This window comes from Palaemon carinicauda, chromosome 29 (genome assembly GCF_036898095.1).
Source record: "Palaemon carinicauda isolate YSFRI2023 chromosome 29, ASM3689809v2, whole genome shotgun sequence".
Classification (NCBI taxonomy): domain Eukaryota; kingdom Metazoa; phylum Arthropoda; class Malacostraca; order Decapoda; family Palaemonidae; genus Palaemon; species Palaemon carinicauda.
In genome coordinates this window covers 76,048,981-76,076,411 of record NC_090753.1, presented here as the reverse complement: position 1 = coordinate 76,076,411, position 27,431 = coordinate 76,048,981, and the positions used below count along the sequence as shown (strand labels likewise).

The 27,431-nt window shown below is 42.5% G+C and overlaps 1 protein-coding gene across 1 annotated transcript in view; it reads right to left on the bottom strand.

Annotated features, from left to right (window-relative positions):
- Window positions 1-1,145: 1,145 nt before the first annotated feature.
- LOC137622264 (ankyrin repeat domain-containing protein 30A-like) overlaps window positions 1,146-27,431 on the bottom strand; it is a 112,256-nt gene continuing 85,970 nt past the window's right edge. The window contains exons 7-10 of the mRNA XM_068352791.1: window positions 18,824-20,807; window positions 17,116-18,381; window positions 14,330-14,493; window positions 1,146-2,515 (exon numbers count right to left, since the gene is read on the bottom strand). Coding sequence (XP_068208892.1) covers window positions 2,374-2,515; window positions 14,330-14,493; window positions 17,116-18,381; window positions 18,824-20,807 — 3,556 coding nt within the window. The 3' untranslated portion in view covers window positions 1,146-2,373. The remainder of the gene's footprint in view (window positions 2,516-14,329; window positions 14,494-17,115; window positions 18,382-18,823; window positions 20,808-27,431) is intronic.

Genomic DNA, 27,431 nt, shown 5'->3' with positions numbered 1-27,431 from the left:
TCCTTCCTGTTTCAGTGGGACAGGAGATTCGAGCCGATCTGTCCCAGTGGCTTGACAAGGAGAATTTCCTTACGGGAGTTCCACTCGACTCTCCGCCTCCAGACATGCAACTGTTCTCGGATTCGTCTTAGGAGGGGTGGGAAGCACACCTGGACGACCTGGCCATCTCTAGTGTAAAGACCAAAGAAAAGCATCTGCACATCAATGCAAACTCTCTAAACAGAATGAAGAATTACTCTAGACAGAATGGCTCCTTAATACATATGTCTGGGGAACCCTAATAGTTGACCTATTCGCTATGTTCCTAAGTTGTAAGTTGCCATTCTATTGTCCTCCTAAACTGGATCTGAAGGCTTGAGGCTGAGACACAATTATCCTTAGGTGGGACAGCCTTAAACTTTAAGCATTTCCATTCAGCCTTAACTGTCAAACCCTAAGCTTAGGCCAGCTTTAAACATCCACATGATTCATTGCCGTAAGTGGTTTTCAAGACTTAACTAGATGTACCATAAATTCTTATCCTACTGAAAGAGACCCTTCACGAGGATTCCACATCCATAAGCTCTGGGATAGGCATTCCCTGAGAGAGAGAGAGAGAGAGAGAGAGAGAGAGAGAGAGAGAGAGAGAGAGAGAGAGAGAGAGAGAGAGAGAGAGAGAGAGAGAGAGAGAGAGAGAGAAACTTTTCAGATGAAGAAGCTTCTGCTTTTGCCACACACTGCAGGAGATCCCACAATACACCAAAGTACAGGAAAGTGGGTAAGGCGCTCCGTTTGGTATAACCAACAAGGCACTTATGCATAAGGTCTTGGTTAACCTAATTAATGTTCTTGATTTGCTGAGGAACCTTGTCAGACAACATTAAAGTGTTTCCCCACTTTGCTTCCATTCAAGACCTACATAATAATGTATCAACACAAGACTTTTTGCAAAATAAGGGTTTGTATTTGGGGTGAACACAAATTTCACAATTAAGTCAATGAGCTTTGATGATATCCATGGTACTATAAAAAAGAAATTAATATACTGATACCATGAAATATTTTAACTGGAACTCAGGTTTCTCACACCCCTGGATGCTGAAAATAAATTCTATTAAAAAAAATGTACACTATTTTAGCAATGCAGACATTAAAAAACTTTAGGAAAATATTAATATAATGTATTTTCTTATAGGTACATCACAGATTTCTATAAATAAAGTATTGCAAGTCTGCCATAAAACTGCCCAATTTATAGCTGCTGGAAAAATTACATTTAAAACTTCCACTAAATTTGGTCATTGGCAGCCAGACAATAAAAAGCACCTCTAGTTATATAAACACCGGATAGAATGGGATAGCAGTACAGGGGTACTGACCTTGTCTGGTAAAAAGAAAACTTGATAAGTTTTGTGAAAACAGCAACATGTTGAGGAGGAGGTTATGTTGAAAGTTGTTTCGAGTAAAATCACAAAAAACTGCATGCCAGACACCATCTTAGAACAACCATTATGTACAACCACACAACAACCAATTTAAAAATGTGTCCTTGCCAGAAAGGTTTGTGTATTTAATCAAGATTAAAGCTCTCTAAAATAACTTCATTCATGCCACTGTCGAAAGACATTGTCATACCCGATCATCTGAAAACTAACGACCAATCTAAAATACTATCAAACCCTGAGGCTTCCATAAACCAGATTTTCTTAACAAAAATATGTTTCTAATAACAAGAAAAATAGCAAATGGCAGTTTTGACACTAATTCACTTCACTACTACCATTTCCTGTTTACTCAACAACTATCTTTCACTAAAAAATTTTCAACTTTGGCAATTAATTGCTATGGTATTGTGATGCTTCTAATTTCAAATAGATGAATCCATCTCCATAAAACATCCCTAGCAGAAACAACCACTGAGGAATAGGTCGTTGTAATACTGTGCTTCATGCATGCATACATTCACATAAGGCACAGACAAAATACTCACATCAATTATTCTTTCACTACCAAGCCAGTAGCACAAAACTGTACATGGTAAGGCCTAAGCAAGGTTGCACTGTTTTGAGAACAAAAGTTTTTAATAGAAACAACTAATTCATTCATTGTGAACTTGCAAACACACTCCTTTAAAAATTTAAATATACCATGGTAGTTCTTGTTAGTAAGTTTGTAACTTACAAATACTAGATACTATATTTAATAAACTCTATTAACTTAAAAATTATGTAAAAATAGAGAAACCACACTTAAATTTAAAATAATATAAAAAATGGCAACTTTATAAAAGAAAATACATACCAAACACACTTCTGCTAAGCTAAGCCACTGGGTATAGCATGGCCATTGTTCACAGGGCGAAAAATGGCAATGACGGCGAAAGGCAATTATATATCACAGACAATATTTTTTGTTCAGTAAATCAACATATGCTTTACATGATTTATCCATGCTTGGTAGAGAGTCTTGTAGGGATTGGGAAGTCTGCATTGGGGAGATTCGTGCATGAGGCTTATCGTCAGAAGTTGATAAATACCTTGGAATAAAGAAAGCATTTGGAATTAGTCTTCAAATGGTGAATTATCTATATTACAACAGAAAACAGTATGAATGCATATGTATAAAGAATAATGTATACTGTATGTACTGTATATAACAAAACTGCATATCATTTAACACAACTGTATGTAAATGTTCAAAGAGATCACAGCAGAAGTAGAAAAATAATTCTTCCTTTTCAAAACAAGCTTTTAAAATTTAACACCAGCTATAAACCCTTTTAATAGGGTTAGGGGAGAGGTTTTCAGTTTTCTGTCACCACCACATTGCTTCAGGAGAAGCCAACTGGGGGCTGAATCCTTGTAGGTCTCTCTGAGTAAATCTGTTATTTAACTCTTATTTGAGGGTGGATTTCTATAATTTACCACTACCCATATTACAGTCAAGATGCCAGGTACTGTAGAATAACATTCACTTTGACCTTAACCTAATGCAGGGTGGTTGAGGCTGGCAGCGTAACCTGAAGGTCTTAGGTTAGGAAAAATAAAAATTACTTTAAAATTTGATTACCGGTAAACTGTTCCTACACATAATATAAACCTTTAACCTTTAATAGGAGACTCATTCTTTGAAAAGAGGAATATAAACCTTCAACCTTTAATAGGAGACTCATTCTTTGAAAAGAGGAAGTCCCTAAAACGAATCTGGCTGGTTAACAAACATGAGAAATGTGACTTCTAACAACCTCAGCATGAAGATAAGGCTACGTCCCTACCAGGAGACAGGTAGATGGTCATGGAACAACCTATATTCGTAAGGTTCTGGTCTTTCTACCTCTCCTAGACTAATGTCACAACTGCTATCTTAGACAAGATGCTACTTGTCCCATGAGGGAACTAGTTTTGCTGCACAACTTGCCGAATAGCTACTGCAGGACCAAGGATTACGTTATCCAGGGACCTGAGGGTAAACTCCCATAGGTAGTGGACAGCAAAGGTTGTCTGTTGTATCAGTCTCTTAATAACTAGAGCCACTGACAGGTCCTTATTGAAGGTTAGGGTTTATCTGATATCCCTTACTTACTGCATTGGACCAGGACGAATCTTACTGGATCAGCACGACTGAGTGCATGACTCGGAAGAAGCAATGTTCCTGAACATCTTCAACTTTACCATTTCAGCGCCTGAAAGTCTTAGGTGCTCCACAAAGGGAAATGAGATCTCTAAGAATTGTTGCCGTATTCTGACAAGATAGAAGAGTCATCCTGAACAAAACTTGTAAGGAAGAGATGGAAAAGATGCGAGATTAGAGGTGTCCTGGGCTTAAAGTTGGCTCTTAGACATAAACTCTAGAACAAGGGAGAAGAAGGGCTTCCTCCTTTGAGAATGACTTGTGACATACAAACCGTCATGAGGTACACCCATTGTAATACCGAGGGGGTAAAATCCTATCTGATGTTGGTCAAATGTACAGGACACGCTAGAGAGACCTGAAGACTCGGGCAACATCCCCAAGGAATTCACTCTCTTGGAGAAGGAGGACCGATCATAGATACTCCCAAACCCAGGATCAAACTTTGAAAGGGAAAAAGATCCAACCCCTTCAGGCTGAGATCTAGCTAAAAGCTGAGTGACAGCCATTTACTGCAGAGACAAGGGAGCATCCTCGGCAAAAGAAGATAAGGAGAACCACAATATATTTTAGAGAGGCTCTGCCAGGTGAAGTATTTCTTCTACAATGCCACTAGCCAAGGAAGGGTAGTTCGAACGGTTTATAGAAGAGCCTCAACAAATTCAGGTGGCACTTGGTAACCGACAAGGTAACCTGAAAATGAAATTGCCCCTAGATTGTTGAGTAATCTGCAAACCAGGTAAGCAGGCAAAAAGGTTGAGGTAACTAAGAATACTGGTGTGATGGAAGGTGACCTGAATGTTGCTGACATCCATAAAACGGTAGAGCAGCTTACTGGAAGATGTTCTAGAACTGAAGTTCTGGATCAACTGGGAGGCAAATGGATCCTTCAATAATGATACTCAAAGTTTAAGATGCTTATCTGCCATGCACTAAAGTAAGGAGTCACTCATCCAACTTCCCCTTCGTGACCGAGAGTGTCTGCTAAACACTCCTCTAGTTGAAATGGATCTTGCATACAGCTCCTTAATGTTGTCGACTGCCCAGGTACCTAAATGCTTGCCCCCAATAACAAAGGGCCTGGTAAACAGTACGCCTTGGCTTTTAGATGTAATTCAAAAAGTTGGAATTGCTCTTCTTCAATGCTACCTAGTGCTTGGCTTGAGGCCTAAATTTTATAATCCTATCCTACTAAACCCTATTCGGAAGATAGCAAAAATTGTTGATTAAACTTCCAGCAGGTTGAAAAGCCGGTGTTTTACTTCTGTGAACAACTTCCCTGAGGTGTTCATGTACTCCAGGTATGCTCCACTGCCCTGGATTCATCTGCTAATGGCAGGATCCCTGGAGGTGGTGTTAGAGTGGAACTCCCCTGGAGAGGAAAAACAAGCTTGATTGTCCTGTGTTTCCTATTCAGCTGAAACCAGGAGGCTCTCCTCAAGGGTGAGAGGATAACCCAACTGTCAGGAAGACCCAAAAGGCGAGTCTCCATCGAGTAAGTACCAGAGGAGTTAATGTAAATGGTCGAGGTGATAAGCAGTCTGAAGTTCTAGTTTGGAACTGAAAACCAAAGAAGCCTACTGATGACAAGGAAATGATTCTGATGGATCGAAGGATGGTCATCTAGAAGTATATATCCTTCAGGTTTTCCAAGAACGAGAAGTCTTCTTCCTGAAGGTAGATTGTACGGTACTTGTTGTCTTCCTTTCGAATGGGAAGAAGATTGGTCACCAGGCCCTTGCTCGTTGACTTTGTCACCATAAAAGTTGACTCTAAATATCTGGAGAACCAACTGAAGACTTTGAGTGCATTTCTCTCCTTCGTGCTCCTTCATGCAGTTCTGCAAGTGTGGATGAATACCTGAACCGTATAGTGAAACATACTCTCGGGTAAGGAATTGTTAGATACATAACCTCTCCCTTTGAGAGGCAAAAACGTACAAGGATCATCATCCCACATAGATATGTTTTTGGTAAGTAATGTCATTCCCACATGTACATGGGTATTCTCGTCACTCAACAGGGTGAGAAAAGACAGATCACATAGTGACAGGACATACTGAGACCATTCAAGCAGTGACGAATCGTTTCGACACCAGAACGTAAATCGTGAAGATCGTGTGAGTGGTGTTTATGCATGTAGCTGATCATATTTGGTAAGCTCAGGTGCATGGAAGCTTGTGTGTGTAGACAGTCATGGGCATGGACTACTGTATCATGTTTATCAAGGTCTTGCACATGGAAGCTCGTGGAGCTCATGCATGAAAGATTGTGGGAGTAGAACATCGTATTTGTGGAGCTCATGCGAGTGGAAGCTCACATTTTGTGGAAAATTGTGTGCGTGGATGACTGGCTCGTGAAAAGAAAACAAGTGGAATACTGTCTTGTGTATAAGAAGGAGGGGAACAAATGCAACAGCTCACTTCTGTACCAACCGTGTGTCACACAATTGTACATAATTCCTTTTGTATATATTATGCTTGTATCTTCGCTCTTCCCTCGCACTAAAACGAACATGAAAATTCATGTCTGCTTTTCTCCTCTGTAACATTGTCAATATTTGAACATGAAAATTCTTGTTGCTTTGAGATTTTGTATATAAAGGAGTGTGTTCTTTAATAAACAACTCAGTTGATTGCATCCTGCCTTTGAGTCATAACCTCTCTCTCGGCACCGTCACACTTCCCTATCAGCAGAGTATGAGCAAGGTCCTGTATCAGATCGAGCGCTGGTAGCAGGTGCTTGCTTGAACAACTGTACTGCATACCAAAACCATGCAGAGGAATCAGTCGACGTCTTGAAAGACTGCCAGGTCACATTCAAAGATTTGGTTGTCGTTTCTCTTTCTCTCTTTTATTGTGGAAAAGAAGGTTGGCATCCATTCATCCCAACTGGCAGCGCATATGCTTAGTTCGTAAGAGAGTTGTGAAAAACGATGCTTTTTTCCTGCTAATGGACAACTCTCAACCCTCACTTCTCCTGGCACAAGACTGAGCACATAAAAAAAAGGTGTGAAAACACCCATACCAAGTACCCAAGACACCTCCATAGTGAAGTGTGCGTCAATATTTCTTCCAGCTATGGGAAAACTCTCGGTACTCACAAAAAAAGATAGCTTCCTGGTATTACACCTGTCGGAGATACAGTAGGAGTTAGGTATACATGACTCCTGCTTGACTTCCTGAACCTTGATGAGGTTTTTTTTTTACCCAATCTTCTTGAGGTGTAGTAGCGAAGAGTCAATAAAAGTGAAATAGGAATGAAGGGAGAACTTGAAGTTCATCTTCTTCGGAGTCATACAGACCAATGACAACACTCACAGGGAAAGAGATGACAACAAGGTGATACGTCCTAAGCGCCTTCCGGGATCGGTATGGCGGTGCCTCTCTCTTTCACACTCAACAGCAGAGGAACTCTACTTCCGACGGAGCATCAGTTACATCCAAGGAAAACAAACTTTCTTAGGTTCCTGTTGAGGGATAGAAAAGCACCAGACATACTGCCCAAAGGGAACAACTATGTTGGATAAAGGCAGGTAGCACAGACAATGTCAAACAAAATGATCATGAAAAACTGCGTATTCTTGGAATCTTCCATTAACATTTCTCAAACACAACTGTCTGCAAGATAATTTATTCATTTGCAGAAAGATTAAAACCACCAGATGAGGACACTTAGAAGAAAGATTAAAACAACAAGATGAGGACACTTAGAAGTACATCCGTACTCTCAAGCAACAGAACAAAGTGTAGGTAATGCTCCTGGTGGGTGGGCAGGGCCTACCCCCACCACCTGCCAGCTACTACTACTATTTCATTAAAATTTTAAAAGCCATACCAGCTTCGCTGAAATCACACTCCTATTGAAGGTCAAAAGTGTGTATTATGTGCCGGAACAAATGTAACATTCATCTAATCCTGCATTTCAGCATATTTCCAAAGTATCAATCATTTATTTCTCATGTTCCCCATTTTGTGACATCCCATTTTTCAATCTAAATATTTTCTTTCTTCCCTCTGAATATACAATACATTAAATATAATAAATAATAATTTATTGTAAATGAGATTTACTTCATCAGGCCCTGAAATCCCTAAAGCAGGGAAAATAGCAATATAATAAAAAGACTATTCTCGCACGCTCTTTTCATAAATATCTTCCAGTAAAATGTTATTTTCATTAGTAAAATAAATTTTTGAATATACTTACCCGATGATCATGTAGCTGTCAACTCCGTTGCCCGACAGAAATCTACGGTCGGGATACGCCAGCGATCGCTATCCAGGTGGGGGTGTACACAACAGCGCCATCTGTGAGTAGGTACTCAAGTACTTCTTGTCAACAAGAACTCAATTTTCTCCTCGGTCCACTGGTTCTCTATGGGGAGGAAGGGCGGGTTCTTAAATTCATGATCATCGGGTAAGTATATTCAAAAATTTATTTTACTAATGAAAATAACATTTTTCAATATTAATCTTACCCGATGATCATGTAGCTGATTCACACCCAGGGTGGTGGGTGGAGACCAGCATACATGTTAACAAAAGAAGCTAAGTATCCCGTATTTCATTTTATCAGTTATTCAAAATAACAAACATAAAATAAATAAGTACCTGGTAAGGAAGTCGACTTGAACTATTACTCTGCCTTTTTTAAGTACGTCTTCCTTACTGAGCCTAGCGGTCCTCTTAGGATGCTGAACGACTCCTAGGTGCTGAAGTATAAAGGGCTGCAACCCATACTAAAGGACCTCATCACAACCTCTAACCTAGGCGCTTCTCAAGAAAGAATTGACCACCCGCCAAATCAACCAGGATGCGGAAGGCTTCTTAGCCTTCCGTACAACCCAAAAAACAACAATAAAAAGTATTCAAGAGAAAGATTAAAAAGGTTATGGGATTATGGGAATGTAGTGGCTGAGCCCTCACCTACTACTGCACTCGCTGCTACGAATGGTCCCAGGGTGTAGCAGTTCTCGTAAAGAGACTGGACATCTTTGAGATAGAATGATGCGAACACTGACTTGCTTCTCCAATAGGTTGCATCCATAACACTCTGCAGAGAACGGTTCTGTTTGAAGGCCACTGAAGTAGCAACAGCTCTCACTTCATGTGTCCTTACCTTCAGCAAAGCAAGGTCTTCTTCCTTCAGATGAGAATGTGCCTCTCTAATCAGAAGCCTGATGTAGTAAGAAACTGCGTTCTTAGACATCGGTAGAGTAGGCTTCTTGATAGCACACCATAAAGCTTCTGATTGTCCTCGTAATGGCTTTGACCTTCTTAAATAGTACCTAAGAGCTCTTACTGGGCAAAGTACTCTCTCTAGTTCGTTCCCCACCAAGTTGGACAGGCTTGGGATCTCGAACGACTTAGGCCAAGGACGGGAAGGAAGCTCGTTTTTAGCCAAAAAACCGAGCTGCAAGGAACATGTAGCCGTTTCAGATGTAAAACCTATGTTCCTGCTGAAGGCGTGGATCTCACTGACTCTTTTAGCTGTTGCTAAGCACACGAGGAAAAGAGTTTTTAATGTGAGGTCCTTAAAAGAGGCTGATTGGAGCGGTTCAAATCTTGATGACATTAGGAACCTTAAAACCACGTCTAGATTCCAGCCTGGTGTGGACAACCGACGTTCCTTTGAGGTCTCAAAAGACCTAAGGAGGTCCTGTAGATCTTTGTTGGTGGAAAGATCCAAGCCTCTGTGGCGGAATACCGCTGCCAACATACTTCTGTAACCCTTGATCGTAGGAGCTGATAGGGATCTTACGTTCCTTAGATGTAACAGGAAGTCAGCAATCTGGGTTACAGTGGTACTGGTTGAGGAAACTGCATTCGCCTTGCACCAGCTTCGGAAGACTTCCCATTTAGACTGCTAGACTCTGAGAGTGGATGTCCTCCTTGCTCTGGCAATCGCTCTGGCTGCCTCCTTCGAAAAGCCTCTAGCTCTTGAGAGTCTTTCGATAGTCTGAAGGCAGTCAGACGAAGAGCGTGGAGGTTTGGGTGTACCTTCTTTACGTGAGGTTGACGCAGAAGGTCCACTCTTAGAGGAAGAGTCCTGGGAACGTCGACTAGCCATTGCAGTACCTCGGTGAACCATTCTCTCGCGGGCCAGAGGGGAGCAACCAACGTCAGCCGTGTCCCTTTGTGAGAGGCGAACTTCTGAAGTACCCTGTTGACAATCTTGAACGGCGGGAACGCATACAGGTCGAGATGGGACCAATCCAGCAGAAAGGCATCCACGTGAACTGCTGCTGGGTCTGGAATCGGAGAACAATACATCGGGAGCCTCTTGGTCATCGAGGTAGCGAATAGATCTATGGTTGGCTGACCCCACAGGGCCCATAGTCTGCTGCAAACATTCTTGTGAAGGGTCCACTCTGTGGGGATGACCTGACCCTTCCAGCTGAGGCGATCTGCCATGACATTCATATCGCCCTGAATGAACCTCGTTACCAGCGAAAGCTTTCGATCTTTTGACCAAATGAGGAGGTCCCTTGCGATCTTGAACAACTTCCTCGAATGAGTCCCTCCCTGCTTGGAGATGTAAGCCAAGGCTGTGGTGTTGTCGGAGTTCACCTCCACCACCTTGTTTAGCTGGAGGGACTTGAAGTTTATCAAGGCCAGATGAACCGCCAACAACTCCTTGCAATTGATGTGAAGTGTCCTTTGCTCCTGATTCCATGTGCCCGAGCATTCCTGTCCGTCCAGTGTCGCACCCCAGCCCGTGTCCGATGCGTCCGAGAAGAGACGGTGGTCGGGGGTCTGAACAGCCAATGGTAGACCTTCCTTGAGAAGAATGCTGTTCTTCCACCACGTTAGAGTAGACCTCATCTCTTCGGAAACAGGCACTGAGACCGCCTCTAGCGTCATGTCCTTTATCCAGTGAGCAGCTAGATGATACTGAAGGGGGCGGAGGTGGAGTCTCCCTAACTCGATGAACTGGGCCAGCGATGAAAGTGTCCCTGTTAGACTCATCCACTGCCTGACTGAACATCGGTTCCTTCTCAGCATGCTCTGGATGCATTCTAGGGCTTGATTGATCCTTGGGGCCGACGGAAAAGCCCGAAAAGCTCGACTCTGAATCTCCATACCTAGATAGACAATGGTCTGGGATGGGACGAGCTGGGACTTCTCTATATTGACCAGGAGGCCCAGTTCCTTGGTCAGATCCATAGTCCATCTGAGATTCTCCAGACAGCGACGACTTGTTGGAGCTCTTAAAAGCCAGTCGTCCAAATAGAGGGAGGCTCTGATGTCTGCCAAGTGAAGGAATTTCGCAATATTCCTCATCAGTCTGGTAAACACAAGAGGTGCCGTGCTTAGGCCAAAGCACAGGGCTTGGAACTGGTACACAACCTTTCCAAAGACGAACCTTAGGAAAGGTTGGGAGTCTGGATGGATGGGGACGTGAAAGTACGCGTCTTTCAGGTCTAACGAGACCATCCAGTCCTCCTGCCTGACCGCTGCTAGGACCGACTTCGTCGTCTCCATCGTGAACGTCTGCTTGGTGACAAAAGCATTGAGAGCACTGACGTCCAGCACCGGTCTCCAACCTCCTGTCTTCTTCGCTACCAGGAAGAGACGGTTGTAGAAGCCCGGGGATTGATGATCCCGGACTATGACTACCGCTTCCTTTTGTAGCAAGAGCGACACCTCTTGTTGCAACGCTAGCCTCTTGTCCTTCTCCTTGTAGTTGGGAGAGAGGTTGATGGGAGAAGTAGCTAGAGGGGGACTGCGGCAGAACGGAATTCTGTATCCCTCCCTTAGCCACTTCACAGACTGAGCGTCTGCACCTCTGCTCTCCCAAGCTTGCCAGAAGGTCTTGAGTCTGGCTCCCACTGCTGTCTGGAGAGGAAGGCAGTCAGAACTTGCCTTTTGCGGACTTGGAACCCTTCTTGGATTTGCTAGGTGACTGTCGGCACGGGTACCTCCTCTGCTGGAGGTTCTGCCACGAAAGGGCGGAATGAACCTAGTTGCAGGAGTGTCTACTGCTGCAGGGCGGAAGGGTCTAGGCACGGAAGGTAAGGTTTTAGCCTTACGTGCAGAAGATGCCATCAGATCATGGGTATCCTTCTGGATAAGAGAGGCAGCCATCCCCTTAATCAGCTCCTCCGGAAACAGACACTTGGAGAGAGGAGCAAACAACAACTCTGACTTCTGGCAAGGAGTGATACCAGCCGATAAGAAGGAGCAAAGATGTTCTCTCTTCTTGAGCACTCCCGACACGTACGAAGCCGCAAGTTCACCAGACCCATCCCGAATGGCTTTGTCCATGCTAGACATGATCAGCATGGCAGAGTCCCTATCTGAAGGGGAAGTCTTCCTGCTTAAGGCTCCCAAACACCAATCGAGGAAGTTGAAGATCTCGAAGGCACGAAAGACTCCCTTCAACAGATGATCCATATCAGAAAAGGACCAGCAGATCTTCGATCGTCTCATAGCCAACCTGCGGGGAGAGTCAACCAGACTTGAGAAGTCGCCCTGGGCAGAGGCAGGAACTCCCAAGCCGGGTTCCTCTCCCGTGGCATACCAGACGCTCGACTTGGAAGCAAGCTTGGTAGGCGGAAAGATGAAAGCAGTCTTTCCCAGTTGCTTCTTGGAATGCAACCACTCTCCCATAACCCTCAAAGCTCTCTTAGATGATCGTGCGAGAACAAGCTTGGTGAAGGCAGGCGCAGCAGACTGCATGCCCAGAGCAAACTCGGAGGGAGGAGAGCGAGGGGTTGCAGACACAAACTGCTCAGGATACAAGTCCCTGAACAAGGCAAGGACTTTACGAAAGTCTAAGGAGGGAGGCGTAGACTTGGGCCCTTCAAAGTCAGAGTGCGGTTCATCCAAATGTGCAGCTTCGTCATCCGATACTCCATCATCCGAAAGCTGAGTAGGAAGTGGCAAAGGCAGAGCAGAAAGCTGAACGGCTGAATCCGGCAGTACGGGTGCATGCGTAGCTGCGGATCCAACATCATGCCGCTGCTGGTCAGACTGCGAGCTGGCAACAACAAAAGCAGAGTGCTGGTGCGTGGGAGGGGCTGCGGTGGGTTGCGGAGCATGCTGTATGGTATGCGGAGCATGCTGTATGGTATGCGGAGCATGCCGCATGGGTTGCGGAGAATGCCGCATAGTGCTGGAACCCGGCAGCTCTACAGCACCTTCCCACTGCTGATGCGGTAGCTCACGCATGTCAACGGATGGTGCAGCAAGAACATGCGTCTGGCAGGGTGGACTGCGCATCGGTGGTGGAGCTCTCACAGGTGGAGTGTGGGAGCAGGCAGCCGCAGTATCTGCTGAGCGCACAACCTCGGCGGGTTGTAGGTTAACAGGTGCAGTGTTAACCTTCTCAGCATGATACTCCTGCATGAATGCCGCAAGCTGAGACTGCATAGTCTGCAGCATGGACCACTTAGGGTCTACCGTGGTTGGAGCAACAACAGACGGAGCAGTAGCCTGTTGTGGAACCACTCTACCTCTCTTGGGAGGTGTGCAGTCATCAGATGACTGCAGCGAGTCCGAACTGACCCAGTGGCTACACCTGGGCCGTTGGACTCGCTCGGAAGGGACCTTACGTTTGAGCGGTCGTGAAACCTTGGTCCATCGTTTCCTCCTGGAAACTTCTTCCACAGACGAGGAATGTAAAGGCTCATTCGTCTGTTTGTGGATGGGACGATCTTTGACAGATACGTCCGCAACCACTGAGGATACATCCGTGCGCCGATCAAGGCCTGCCGAACCCTTTGGTCCTTCGACATTGCTTCTCCCCTGGGCTTGGGAGCTTGCAAGAGGTCCCGGACTGGGAGGACGACTGGCACGCACAGATGTACCCTCATGCGCAACACTGACACTGACACTTTTCACATCACTAGTACTGATAACACTTCCCACTGCACTTTTCGCTTTCAGCTCTCTGACATCTGCCAAGAGCTGATTACGGTCATTAGCCAATGACTCCACTCTGTCACCGAGAGCCTGAATGGCACGCAACATATCCGCCATGGATGGCTGAGCACTAGTAGCAGGTTCGGGAGTCACCACCACAGGGGAAGGAAAAGGTTGAGGGGCATGGGGAGAGGAAAAATCCACAGAGCGAGAAGAACTCCTCCTGATTCTCTCCTTCTCTAACCTACGTGCATTTTTAAGGAATTCGTTAAAATCGAATTCCGAAAGCCCAGCGCATTCCCCACATCGATCTTCCAATTGACAGGATTTACCCCTACAATTGGAACAAACGGTGTGAGGATCTATAGAGGCCTTTGGAAGATGCCTAGCACAAGTCCTAACGCTACACTGCCTGTACTTAGGGACTTGAGACTGGTCAGACATCTTGAATTTAGAAGTAGTCAAGGGGGAATTCCAAAATCTAGCAAAGTTCGTTAACAATTAATCCAAATTAATTCCAAAAGCTTGCTAAGCTAATGATAAAGCTTCCTGAATAGCGAAGGCTAAACTCTAGAGTGAATACATCACCAAATCGTGAACAACAACTCCAGAATCAACAGCGTATCCAAGTAGGTCTTGCCGGTGGCACGACAGAGGAAAAATTGAGTTCTTGTTGACAAGAAGTACTTGAGTACCTACTCACAGATGGCGCTGTTGTGTACACCCCCACCTGGATAGCAATCGCTGGCGTATCCCGACCGTAGATTTCTGTCGGGCAACGGAGTTGACAGCTACATGATCATCGGGTAAGATTAATATTGAAAAAAGCAATTACATAATATGTAAACATACCTTGAATGGTCATTCTCAGCAGCCTTGAGACATTTCTGAAGCATACGATCCATACTATCGGCGTGAGTATAATGATAACTGTCGATATTGCCAGGAGACTTTGGAGGGTTTAACGACTTTGGTGGAGTCAGTCTTCCCAGGAGTGTTGAGGAGGCCAATGGTGACTGAAAAATTGCCATTAATTTTTACACATTTTGCATATTCAAGCACAAGAGCTTTACACCTACATGAAACATTACAATGATTAAAAAATTTGCTTGCTGTTTCTGAATTTGGGCCATATGGGCCTGCACTAACTTGGAGGCTATCAGCCCCAAAGTTGTAATTGGAAAAACTTCATACAGCACTAAAAAATAAAAGTTAAGAAGTTGGACAACAAGATGGAAGAAAAGTAGCAGAAAAAGAGGTATAGGTAGAAGGTTATAAAGCGAGTGCAGATAGGGGTCAAAGGGATGCTGCAAAAACCCTTAAGTAATGCATTCAGTATACTACATGACATGTACTAATGGCACTACCCTCTTATGGAGTATTATGAGAAATGGACACACTAATTCTCCCCAAACCAAAGTTATAATATAAATTTTACAAGAGAAAACTAAAATATCTTTACAAAGCAAAATCTACTTTCCTACAGAAGATAAAAGAAATCTATTCTAGAATGTAGTCTACACTACCCAAAATTAATGCAGACTGTCAATTACAGAAAAATACTCATGAATAATATATAAATAAAATTTTTCGGTAAAATAAAAAAAAATATCCAATACCCGGATGTCAGAAACATAAATTGCTGATACTGAACAGTACCAAATCAGGTGAATTATTATTATTATTATTATTATTATTATTATTATTATTATTATTATCATTATTATTATTATTACTAGCTAAGCTACAACCCTAGCTATAAATGCAAGATGCTGTAAGCCCAAGGGCTCCAACAGGGAAAAATAGCCCAGTGAGGAGAGGAAATAATGAAATAAATGATATAAGTAGTAATGAACAATTAACCCTTTTACCCCTAATGGGCGTACTGGTACGTTTCACAAAACTCATCCCTTTACCCCCCTGGACGTACCGGTATGCCCTTGCAAAAAACGGCTAATTACATTTTTTTTTTCATATTTTTGATAACTTTTTGAGAAACTTCAGGCATTTTCCAAAAGAATGAGACCAACCTGACCTCTCTATGATGAAAATTAAGGCTGTTAGAGCAATTTAAAAATAATATATTGCAAAATGTGCTTGAAAAAGAAAATGCCTGGGGGTTAAGGGTTAGAAAGTTCCAAATAGCGTACAGAAAAAGTCAGGGAAACCTCCCAAGCACTTTCAAAACTTAATTAGAAGAAATGATAAAGAAGCTTTACTTGTATGGTGGCAGTAAATTGTATTCATTACTTTATCAATACAACTGCATTAGTTTCAAAATTTATAATCATATGTAACAAAAAACAATAAATTTTAACTGGTGTTTCTCTCTATTAATGTGATAGTCTGAAATTCCTGGATCAAGGTTGTGTATTCCTAATCTAATACTGAACCTAATTACACTAAAATTTTGGCCTGTAACATTCCAATATTACAAATGATGTTGAAGTATGTGTAACAAAGGAGATCATTTCAGACTTGGGAAGCAACATGGCTTCAGATCCAAGCACATCTATATCGAGTTAGATTTATCTCTTTTACCCCCAGGCTCTTTGGAAATTTCCAACCCTTAACCCCTAGGGGGTTATTTTTTTCCCAGCACATTTTGCAGTATATTTTTTTTTAAATTGCTCTAACAGCCTTAATTTTTGTCATAGAGAGGTCAGGTTGGTCTCATTCTCTTGGAAAATGCCTGAATTTTCTCAAAAGAATATCAAAAATATGAAAAAAAAAATTTTTATAGCATTTTTTTGCAAGGACGTACCAGTACGTCCATGGGGGTAAAGGGATGGGTTTTGTGAAACGTACCAGTACGTCCTTTGGGGGTAAAAGGGTTAACTGTGTTATTTGTCTCAATGGCCAAGTGGTCCTCAGATCTGCCTATGCCAGTCTAATTACCATGATGTCTGTGAACATTTGTCTAACTGTTTCTTACTTAAATGCTGGTTTGACTTGGTGGTCTGGTTAGAATTGTTTCCCGCCACCCTCAAAAACAAACTGTATCTACTACTTCCATTATTCCTCCTCATCCCCTCTTAATCATCTAACGTATCTTTGAAATATGATCTGCTTCATCATAACATCCTAAAGTCCTAAATCTTTCCACAACTCTTGGAAGGATGGCTAAATCACTATTAGCTGTTTTAATAAAGAGATATACTGTATAGTTTGCTTATTTTAGTGAAAAAATGACCCCATGCTGATACCATCCAAGATATTCTTTGGGATTGTTAATCTGGTGTACTTCATCCTATTTGACTGGCAGTGGAAATGTCTTGACAGTTAATAATTTACTGCAGACAGACAAGTAGTTGAAATTCACAAGTAGAAATTGGAATAGAAACATTATCTCTAGACATAGCGGTTTCAAGTGAATCATAGGAGAATGTAAAGGAAACTAAGAAATCCACAAATGAAACAAGTAATCCATCTAACTTTCCTTTTTCTTGTGCTCAGAGATTTACTGTAAGCTCATTTGTTTTTGTGAGTACCTTTCCTTGAGACATAAATTCATGTATAGTATACTGTATTACTGGTGGTTTGCCAAATAAGCAAAGTTTTATTCAGAAAAAGCCTGAGAGAGGAACTATTTAATACACAAGAGAGAGCAGAATTGCAGAGATCAAAGAGAAACTTACCTGAAGATGAGCATTTATTTCCCGCAGATTAATCGACAACGAATCGTCACGCTTTTTCGGGTACGATGACTTCGGTAAGTAATGTTGAGGTTGAGCCTGCTGCTGATAAAGATTCATCAGCCTGTCATGTCGAACCTTCCACGAGTCCTTCTCTTCCTCATGAATACTTAACAAAGCTCTCAATCTAACCGTTTCTTCAGACAATCTACTTATTTCACCTTTTAAGCCTTGTTCTTCAGATTCTTTGGCTTTCACATGAGATTCTTGCAATTGGCTTTGCTCTTTCAAGAAGTGGTTCAGTTCTGATATTTTTGTACTTAATTCTAGCTGGTACTTTTGTTCTAATTCCTTTTTTAGGTGGTTCAATCTCATCTTGGGAACATAGTCATCTGAGATTTTCTGCTGCAACAACTGCAGCTGGGTTTCCATTTTTCTTTGCATTTCTTCCGCTAAATCTTTTTCCTGCTTTATCATTTCAAATGATAGTTTTTCTTCTCTCAAAAACATTATGTCCTGTTTTAAATTTAGTTTTTCTTTAACAATAGATTCCAGTTTCTTTCTTAAGGTATCCATTGCCATCTCATTTGATTTTAACGTTTCTTCCAGTTCTTTGTTTCTATCTTCCAGATCCTGCAAAGCTTCGTGTTCCACACTGGCTTCTGAAAGAGATTTCTGTAATCTTTCCACAGAGTTCTTTGTCTTCTTCAGTTGTTTTTCCAAATCATCTCTGTTACTTTGCTCCAAAATTAGTTGAGCTTCAGTCTCCTTTAATTGTAATTCTATGTGCTGCAACTTGGTACACTGCTCATTATAAAGAGTTTCTATTTTTCTCTTCTCAATTTCAAGCTCTTGTATTTCTTTCTGCTTTGCCAATATAATGTCGTCATCCTTATCCCTCCCAGATGGAGGGGTGCGCTGCACCTGCAATCGCTGCTGATTCAGCTGTACCATCAAGTCTTGAACTCTAGTTTCTGCAGCTTCTCTGGCATCTCGATGACTTTGCCATTCACTCTCGTACAAATTTTTTTGGTGTTGCTCTGAACTCAACCTTGAGGAGAGTTTACTATTTTCTGTAGATAACTGAAAGTTTTCTTGCTGTAATTTCATCAAGTTGTCATTCTGAGAGGCAGCCTTTAATTTTTCTCTCTTGAGCTCTTCTTCTATTTCTCGCAATGTATTCTCAGACTGGTGCCATTTCTTTAAAAGACCTTCACACTTTTGATGCAATTCTTCTTCTTTTCTTTGTGAATGTTCTAAGTTTGATATCTGAAAAATATAAAGTGCAGATATTCAATAATACAAAATGTTAGCTTGATAAGATTTTATGCATATCAAGATTGTTAAAAGAACTGGAAATGGACTCTATGAAACCTGCATGTAAAATATATCTACATAACTAATAGAAGAAAAACAGTATCATAACTGCAACATTAGAAAAGTAATGAAATTGAATAAATAATAGTGTTGATTTGTCCTATAATCCCTTGACTCTATGCTGTGGTGTACTTAAATCTTGTAAATAAACCATGGAAGGATTTCAACTCTCTCTCTGGCACTAAGACAGCCAGATTCCAAGTGTAAACTAAATTCAAATCTATAGTCTGAGGAACATCTAATGAGTCATGACCAATGCTTAAATAGCAGCATGGTATATATTTATCTTGGACAAAAAAATATAAAAAAAGAAAGTAATGGAATAGAAAATTACCTTCTCCCTCAGTTTTTTCTGCAATGACTCCTGTGAATCACAAAGACTCGAGATCTCCGCTTCCTTTTCACACATCTTTTCCTTTAAGAGACGCAGTTCTGTTTTGTCCTCGGATCCATGAGCTTTCAGGGTAGTATTATGCACTTCCTTCTGCAGGGATTCTAAAAGTCGAATTATACTTTGGTACTGGAATGAGAGTGAGGATGCCACTTGTTCATTGCCTGCTCTCAAAGATGTAAGTAAAGCTTCATCTATGAATCCCCCTGCTGATGGCATACTTTGCAAAGCCTCTAGAGATGACTGTATGTGCAAGAGATTGTTCTGAACACCGGTTACCTGGGAAGCCATGTCATTAATCTGTTTACTTGTGCATGACATCTTATCCTCAGTATGACTAAAATCTTGGGACAGCTCATTAAGCCTTTGTGCTAGAGACTGCTGGACCTTGCGGAGGTGTTCTTGAATAATGTGGAAATTTTCCTCAATCACTTCACTAATATTTGTTGTGGACTCTGAAGCCTTTGCTCTAAAAACATTGAGGAGTTGCTTATTGTTCTCCCTTAATTTTTCAAGGCACAAATCTAAAACTTCTTCATCAACTCCCCCTGATGAAGCAACAGCTTGCATACTAAGCTGAAGTGTCGACAGTTTTTTATGAATGCCATCGTTAATCTTGCAGAGTTCACTTTCTAAAGAAGAGATATCTTGGGAGACATGGTTCTTCTCAATAGACTGTAACAATGATTTCTCTACCAAGTTAAGCCTGTTGATAATATCTTTCATATTATCTTCTGAGAAACTCTTATCTTCAGAATGAATCAAATCCTGGATAGATTTTTGAACGTTAGCCAAACTGCCCATCAATTTATCAATCTTTTCATATACCTCATTATTTACACTTAAATTCTCTCCTTTAAAATCTACAAGGGTCTTCATAATTTTTTGGCTAGAATTTTCTGCATCTTTTAAGATATTTTCCAAATGCACAGTAATTTTTTCCTCACCACTACCCTGGTTCTGTTTAATATCTTCAACTAATTGCTTCAAATCTTGAAACTTGGATTCAAGACTGTTATTTGTCTGCATCAGCACCTCTTGGACATTACTCTTATCATCTGACGTAGTTTTGTCACAAAACTCTGTCACAGTGTCAACCTGTCTTTGGAGGATTTCATTCACATCATGTGATAATTCCTTAAATTTCAGTTCAGTTTCGTGAGTTTGATCAACAGCCTTTTGCTGAAGCAGTTTTTCCATGTTACTTTTCAAATCATTGATTTGATTTGCAACTGATTTATTCATCGTCTCTTGCAATGAGCTCTGATTACCCTCCATCGCTTCGAACATCAGCGACTTAAAATCCTGGAAGAAATTTTGCAGAACAGGTTCAAGAGTTGATGCAACCTCAGCAGCACTTAGATTTTGACCTCCTGTACTATGGACTTGTTGTACTTCCGGGGGAAAATCTATATTTTCCGTTTGAACCAGAGCAACTTTTCCTAAAAAAGATGTCTGACAAGTTGATTCATTAAAAGATTTTTTGAGAATAACCTCACTATTATCATTCGTCATCTCAGTTTGTGATTGGTGGGATTGTGCCGTATTGCAAGTCTGGGAAGTTTTCATTACTTTCTCTGGTACGCATTGTACTCCGGTGCTAGAAACTTCCTTACAAGACTGTAAGGTTTGTGTCTCTATACAAACAAGGGTGGGCTTATCAGCCTTACTCTGAATTTCTATTTCAGTCTGCAATGAAATATCAGTAGTTTCAAGTGCAATCTGATCTCTTTGCTTCATGCACTCTGAACATAACTTTTCGTCAACAATTTCTGAATCATTCTCTTCTGCCTTCAGATCTGTAGAAACTTTACTGGAATCATCATCTACTGTTTGGACAGAAACCTCAACACTGCTTATAAGTTTGTTGCTATCTGGAGCATCAGCAAGGATCTCTTCAGTCTGGCAACTCTTCATTGATACGTACCTATAAAAAATAAAAACATTACTGTATGCAGCCATCTCTTGAAATAATCCATCCATCCATCCATATACCAAGGCACTTCCCCCAATTTTGGGGGGTAGCCGACATCAACAAGAAACAAAACAAAAAGGGGACTACTCTCTACGTTCCTCCAGCCTAACCAGGGACTCAGCCGAGTTCAGCTGGTACTGCTAGGGTGCCACAGCCCAACCTCCCACAATTCCACCACAAATGAAGCTTCATGATGCTGAATCCCCTACTGCTGGAAGTCTCAAGAGTTAAAATTGTATTCTAACCAAACTACTTTGATGCTTTTGTTACATTTTGTCATGAAACTTTTACAGTACAGAAATTAGAATAATTCTTACGCTACATAAATAAAAAATGATATTTTAATTATAAAATAAATTTTTGAATATACTTACCCGGTGAATATATAATAGCTGCAACTCTGTTGCTCGACAGACACATACAATAAAAACTCGCCAGCGATCGCTATACAGGTTGCGGGTGTGCCCACCAGCGCCAACTGTCGGCCAGATACCACTCTCGATGTAAACAAAGACTCAATTTCTTCTCATCCCACTGCGTCTCTATTGGGGAGGAAGGGAGGGTCGTTTAATTTATATATTCACCGGGTAAGTATATTCAAAAATTTATTTTATAATTAAAATATCATTTTTAAATATTTAACTTAGCCGGTGAATACTGTATATAATAGCTGATTCACACCCAAGGAGGTGGGTAGAGACCAGAGTTAAATATGTTTACATCGTATAAGCTAAGAGTTTTTTATTTCATTTTGGCAGTTATCAATATAACAAAACCAAAATAAATAGGTACCTGGTAAGGAAGTCGACTTAGACGATTACTCTGCCTTGTAAGTACGTCTTCCTTACGGAGCCCAGCGATCCTCTTAGGATGCTGACAGACCCCCAGGAGCTGAAGTATCAAGGGCTGCAACCCATACAACAGGACCTCATCAAACCCCTAATCTGGGCGCTCTCAAGAAATGACTTTGACCACCCGCCAAATCAACCAGGATGTGAAAGGCTTCTTAGCCTTCCGGACAACCCATAAAAACAACATTAAAACATTTCAAGAGACAGATTAAAAGGGTATGGAATTAGGGAATTGTAGTGGTTGAGCCCTCACCCACTACTGCACTCGCTGCTACGAATGGTCCCAGTGTGTAGCAGTTCTCGTAAAGAGACTGGACATCTTTCAAGTAAAATGACGCGAACACTGACTTGCTTCTCCAATAGGTTGCGTCCATGATACTTTGCAGAGATCTATTTTGCTTAAAGGCCACGGAAGTTGCTACAGCTCTAACCTCGTGCGTCTTAACCTTAAGCAAAGATCGGTCTTCCTCACTCAAGTGTGAATGAGCTTCTCGTATTAACAATCTGATAAAATATGACAGCATTCTTTGACATAGGCAAGGATGGTTTCTTAACCGAACACCATAACGTTTCAGATTGGCCTCGTAAAGGTTTAGTACGAGCTAAGTAGAACTTAAGAGCTCTAACAGGGCATAAGACTCTTTCTAGTTCATTGCCTACGATCTCCGATAAGTTAGGAATATCGAAAGATTTAGGCCAAGGACGAGAAGGTAGCTCATTTTTGGCTAGGAAACCAAGTTGCAGAGAACAAGTAGCTTTTTCTGACGAAAACCCGATGTTCTTGCTGAAGGCATGAAGCTCACTGACTCTTTTAGCCGAGGCTAAGCATACCAGGAAAAGAGTCTTAAGAGTGAGATCTTTCAGGGAGGCTGACTGTAAAGGCTCAAACCTGTCTGACATGAGGAATCTTAGGACCACGTCTAAATTCCACCCAGGAGTAGCCAAACGACGCTCCTTAGAGGTCTCGAAAGACTTAAGGAGGTCTTGCAGATCTTTATTGTTGGAAAGATCTAAGCCTCTATGCCGGAAGACCGAGGCCAACATGCTTCTGTAGCCCTTGATAGTAGGAGCTGAAAGGGATCGTACTTTTCTCAGGTATAAGAGAAAATCAGCTATTTGGGCTACAGAGGTACTGGTCGAGGATACGGAAACTGACTTGCACCAGTCTCGGAAGACTTCCCACTTCGATTGGTAGACTCTAATGGTAGACGCTCTCCTTGCTCTAGCAATCGCACTGGCTGCCTCCTTCGAAAAGCCTCTAGCTCTCGAGAGTCTTTCGATAGTCTGAAGGCAGTCAGACGAAGAGCGTGGAGGCTTTGGTGTACCTTCTTTACGTGTGGTTGACGTAGAAGGTCTACTCTTAGAGGAAGACTTCTGGGAACGTCTACTAGCCATCGAAGAACCTCGGTGAACCATTCTCTCGCGGGCCAGAGGGGAGCAACTAACGTCAACCTTGTCCCTTCGTGAGAGGCGAATTTCTGCAGTACCTTGTTGACAATCTTGAATGGTGGGAATGCGTAAAGATCTAGATGTGACCAATCTAGGAGGAAGGCATCTATATGTATTGCTGCTGGGTCCGGGACTGGAGAGCAATAGATTGGAAGCCTCTTGGTCAGCGAGGTTGCAAAGAGATCTATGGTGGGTTGACCCCAAGTCGTCCAAAGTCTCTTGCACACATCCTTGTGGAGGGTCCATTCGGTTGGAATTACTTGACCTTTCCGACTGAGACAATCTGCTAGGACGTTCAAGTCGCCCTGGATGAACCTCGTTACTAGGGAGATGCCTCGATCTTTTGACCAGATGAGCAGGTCCCTTGCGATCTCGTACAAAGTCAGTGAGTGGGTACCTTTCTGTTTGGAAATGTACGCCAAGGCCGTGGTGTTGTCCGAGTTTACCTCCACCACCTTGCCTCGAAGGAGATTCTCGAAGCTTATCAAGGCCAGATGAACCGCCAAAAGCTCCTTGCTGTTGATATGTATGCTCCTCTGACTCGAGTTCCACAGACCTGAGCATTCCCGACCGTCCAGCGTCGCGCCCCAGCCCAAGTCCGATGCGTCCGAGAAGAGAACGTGGTTGGGTATCTGAACTGCCAGGGGAAGACCCTCTCGTAGGCTGATATTGTCCTTCCACCAAGTCAGACAAGACTTTATCTTTTCGGAAATCGGGATCGAGACCGCCTTTAGCGTCTTGTCCTTTTTCCAGTGAAAAGCCAGATGGAATTGAAGAGGACGGAGGTGTAGCCTTCCTAGCGAGACAAATTGCTCCATGGATGACAGCGTCCCTACCAGACTCATCCACAGCCTGACTGAGCAGCGTTCTTTCTTCAGCATCTTCTGGATGGAGAGCAGGGCTTGATCTATTCTGGGGGCCGACGGAAAAGCCCGAAAAACTTGACTGTGAATCTCCATCCCTAAATACAGAATAGTTTGGGATGGGACCAGCTGTGACTTTTCCAAATTGACTAGGAGTCCCAATTCCTTGGTCAGATCTAGAGTCCAATTGAGATCCTTCAGACAGCGATGACTGGAAGAGGCTCTGAGAAGCCAGTCGTCCAAGTACAGGGAGGCTCTGATCTCCGATAGCTCGAAACTGGTACCCCACATTCCTGTAAACAAACCTCAGAAACGGTTGGGAATCCGGGTGTATAGGAATGTGGAAGTATGCCTCCTGAAGGTCGAGAGACCATCCAGTCGCCTTCCATAAATGCTGTCAAGACAGCCTGGTAGACTTCATCGTGAAGTTTGTCTTGACAATGAATACATTGAGCGCACTTGCCTCTTACGTACTCCTGCAGTGAACATGGCTGCCAAATCATGGAGCCATCCCTGAGGGACTTGTCCCTGCAGAGAACGTGGCTGTCAGATCATTGGAGCCATCCCTGAAAGCCTTGTTTATGCATGACATAATTGTACAGCAAAACTTCAAAGGCTCGAAAACTGCTGTGAAGTTGACCTGTAAAATCTAGGAGCGTCTCCTGGCCAGGCGCCAGGGAGAGTCTACGAGATTTGAGAAGTCTATCTGGGCAGAGGCAGGAACTCCCAAGCCGAGAACTTCTCTCGTGTCATATCAGACTCTCGCTCTATAAGCCAGTTTAAAAGAAGGGAAAGCAAAGGCTGTATCCCCCAAACTCCTCCTGGTGATAAACCAGTCGCCTAGCAAACGTAAAGCTCTCTAGGAGAGCGAGAGAGCACTAGCTTATAAAACAACGGCTTCGAAGTAGCTAGGCCTAGTGTAAGCTCTGACGTTTAGGCGAACGAGGAGTAGCAGTTACAAAAAGATCCGGACAAAGATCCTTAAAAATCAGCATGATTTATATAAAGTCCATAGAGGGCTAAGCAGCTTTAGGCTCCTCTCCGTCTGACAGAGTCCTCAAGGGAATATCAGTAGGAGGGGGAACAGCAACTTCCTCATCTAAAGGAACCTTGTCCGATAATAGCTGAGTCTCAAGCAAGGGAGAGACCTACCGTGGTGGCAATGCTTTACAAGCAGAGTCCACACGCACTGGTGCATTAGTAGCGGACCAGGACGCAACGTCATGTAACTGCTTGACAGTCTGTGAACTGTCAACAACAACAGGTGCGAGAGACCAGGACGCAACGTCATGTAACTGCTTGACAGTCTGTGAACTGTCAACAACAACAGGTGCGTGAGGACGCACAGCGTCCACTCGAGACTGCTTTGACCGCCTAGACTGAGCAGTCAAAACAACTCTAGAATGCGGAGGTTGACGCACACGTCAAAACAAGTCAACTCCGATTGTTAGCGAACGTCCTGAACGTCAACAGGAGCATCAGCAATTGGCCTAACGTCCAAATGTGGCTGAAAATCCACACGAGACCGCATCGAGTGTGGTTCTAAACAACCTGACTGACGTGATTTAGCTACGCCAACGTCAACAGGACGCACAAAGGAACGTTAGGTTGGCTGAAAGCCAGGATCTCGATGAGATAAACGGCTAGGCTCAACGGACTAATCGGCAGAATAGTCTTCCATAAGGGAGGCAAGCTTAATCTGCATGTCTTGCCGTACAACCCATTTAGGATCAACGGAAAAGGTTGCGGTAAGAGACGAGGGTAACGTCTGTGACCGCAAAACCTTGCCAACAAAAAGACTCTCGGAGTCTGTGTTACGCTTTTGTTAGGCGGCGAGCAGTCTTCCGATGACTGCATAGGGTCAGAGCTGTCCTAATGGCTACAACCAGGACGCTGGACCTGTCCTGAAAGGACTGACTTTCGCTTAAGGGCCTCGAAACCTTGTTTCAGGTTTCTTATGCGAAAAGCCTTCGGATGACGAGGAGAAAAACGTCTCTCTCGCCTTATGGTAGGGGTGATCTTGGTAAGATACACCCGATACCATAGAGGGAACGTCTGTTCGCTGATCAAGGCCTCTCGAACCCATAAGTCGTATGACATTACTTCTCCCCTGGGCTTGGGAGCTTGCAAGAGGTCCCGGACTAGGCGAACGACAGGCACGAACAGACGAACCCTCGGTCGCAACACTGATAACACTTTGCGCAATATCACTTTATCACTACGATTTTCTGTTTAGCACTTATTTCACTGAAATCGAAACTTTTATTGATTTCTACCTGAAGCACGCAATTCTAACCTCATCAAAAGGTAGTAATAGCGAAATCAGTCGTATAATGCAAGCACATTAATACCAGCAAAAAACAGTAAACATATTTTAAGATAAAAAAAAAAAAAAATTCAGTGGATGGGGAAGAGACTAAACACTAGTTCATTCAAAACTACGTTTTCAATCTCTCACCGTACATTGCCTGGGGACGAGAATAAAAAACTAAAAACGTTTTATCCTTTCTCCCCGTACAGAGACTAGGGACGAGAGTAACTCGAGAACAACGTTACCCGCTTGAACGGAACGTTTTCTCCCCTCTCTCTCCCTCCGTCTCTCTCTCTCTCTCTCTCTCTCTCTTGATTACGCACCTAAGAGAAGAGCCCACTTACGTTTCGTCAAAAAAACATGTTATTTGACCAAAGGAAAAAAACTGAAAGGTTTTTCAATTAAAAAGTTCCTTTAAAATATAATTTAAAACATTTAAGCTTTGAAAGAAGAATGAACAAAACGTCAGAATCGATTTACTCTTTCTGCAAAGTGAAACCGTGATACTCTCTCTCTCTATCGTAACGATAGAGCGCAAACTGCGTAGCATAAATAAACTAAACGTTAGTTCATCTTTGAAACAGTACGAAGACTATTCAAAGAAAATCTTTCATAAAATATCTATTAAAAAATATTCATTTAAAAAGTTTTAAATCATTAGCTCTTTAAAAGCTATTTACGATTGAAAGGGCTCAACGTTGTTTAACTTCAGTTTCCAAGTTAGGACCGCCTACTCTCAGGAAGGTCGCATATAAACAAATCATTAAAATTTATTTTTATGTTTATTATAAATGGAAAGTTAATCGAAGAGGCCTAATAAAGGTGGTGAGATATAAAATATATAGAGGAAAATCTATAATTAATTTATAACGTGATAAGATAATTGCTAAAAGCCTAAACACACTCCCGTCTAAGGGAAGGGTCGGCCATTTAAAAGTCAAAGAAAGTCCATACTCTCTTTGTCATCAAAAAATTAAATCTATCCAAAAACTAGTTCAAGATTTAAGATGAAGATAAAACACCTGCACTGCGAAAGCTCAAACCAAATTAAAGTACTTCACCAAATATGATGGGAAAAACTCCAGGTTCTACAGCGAGTAAA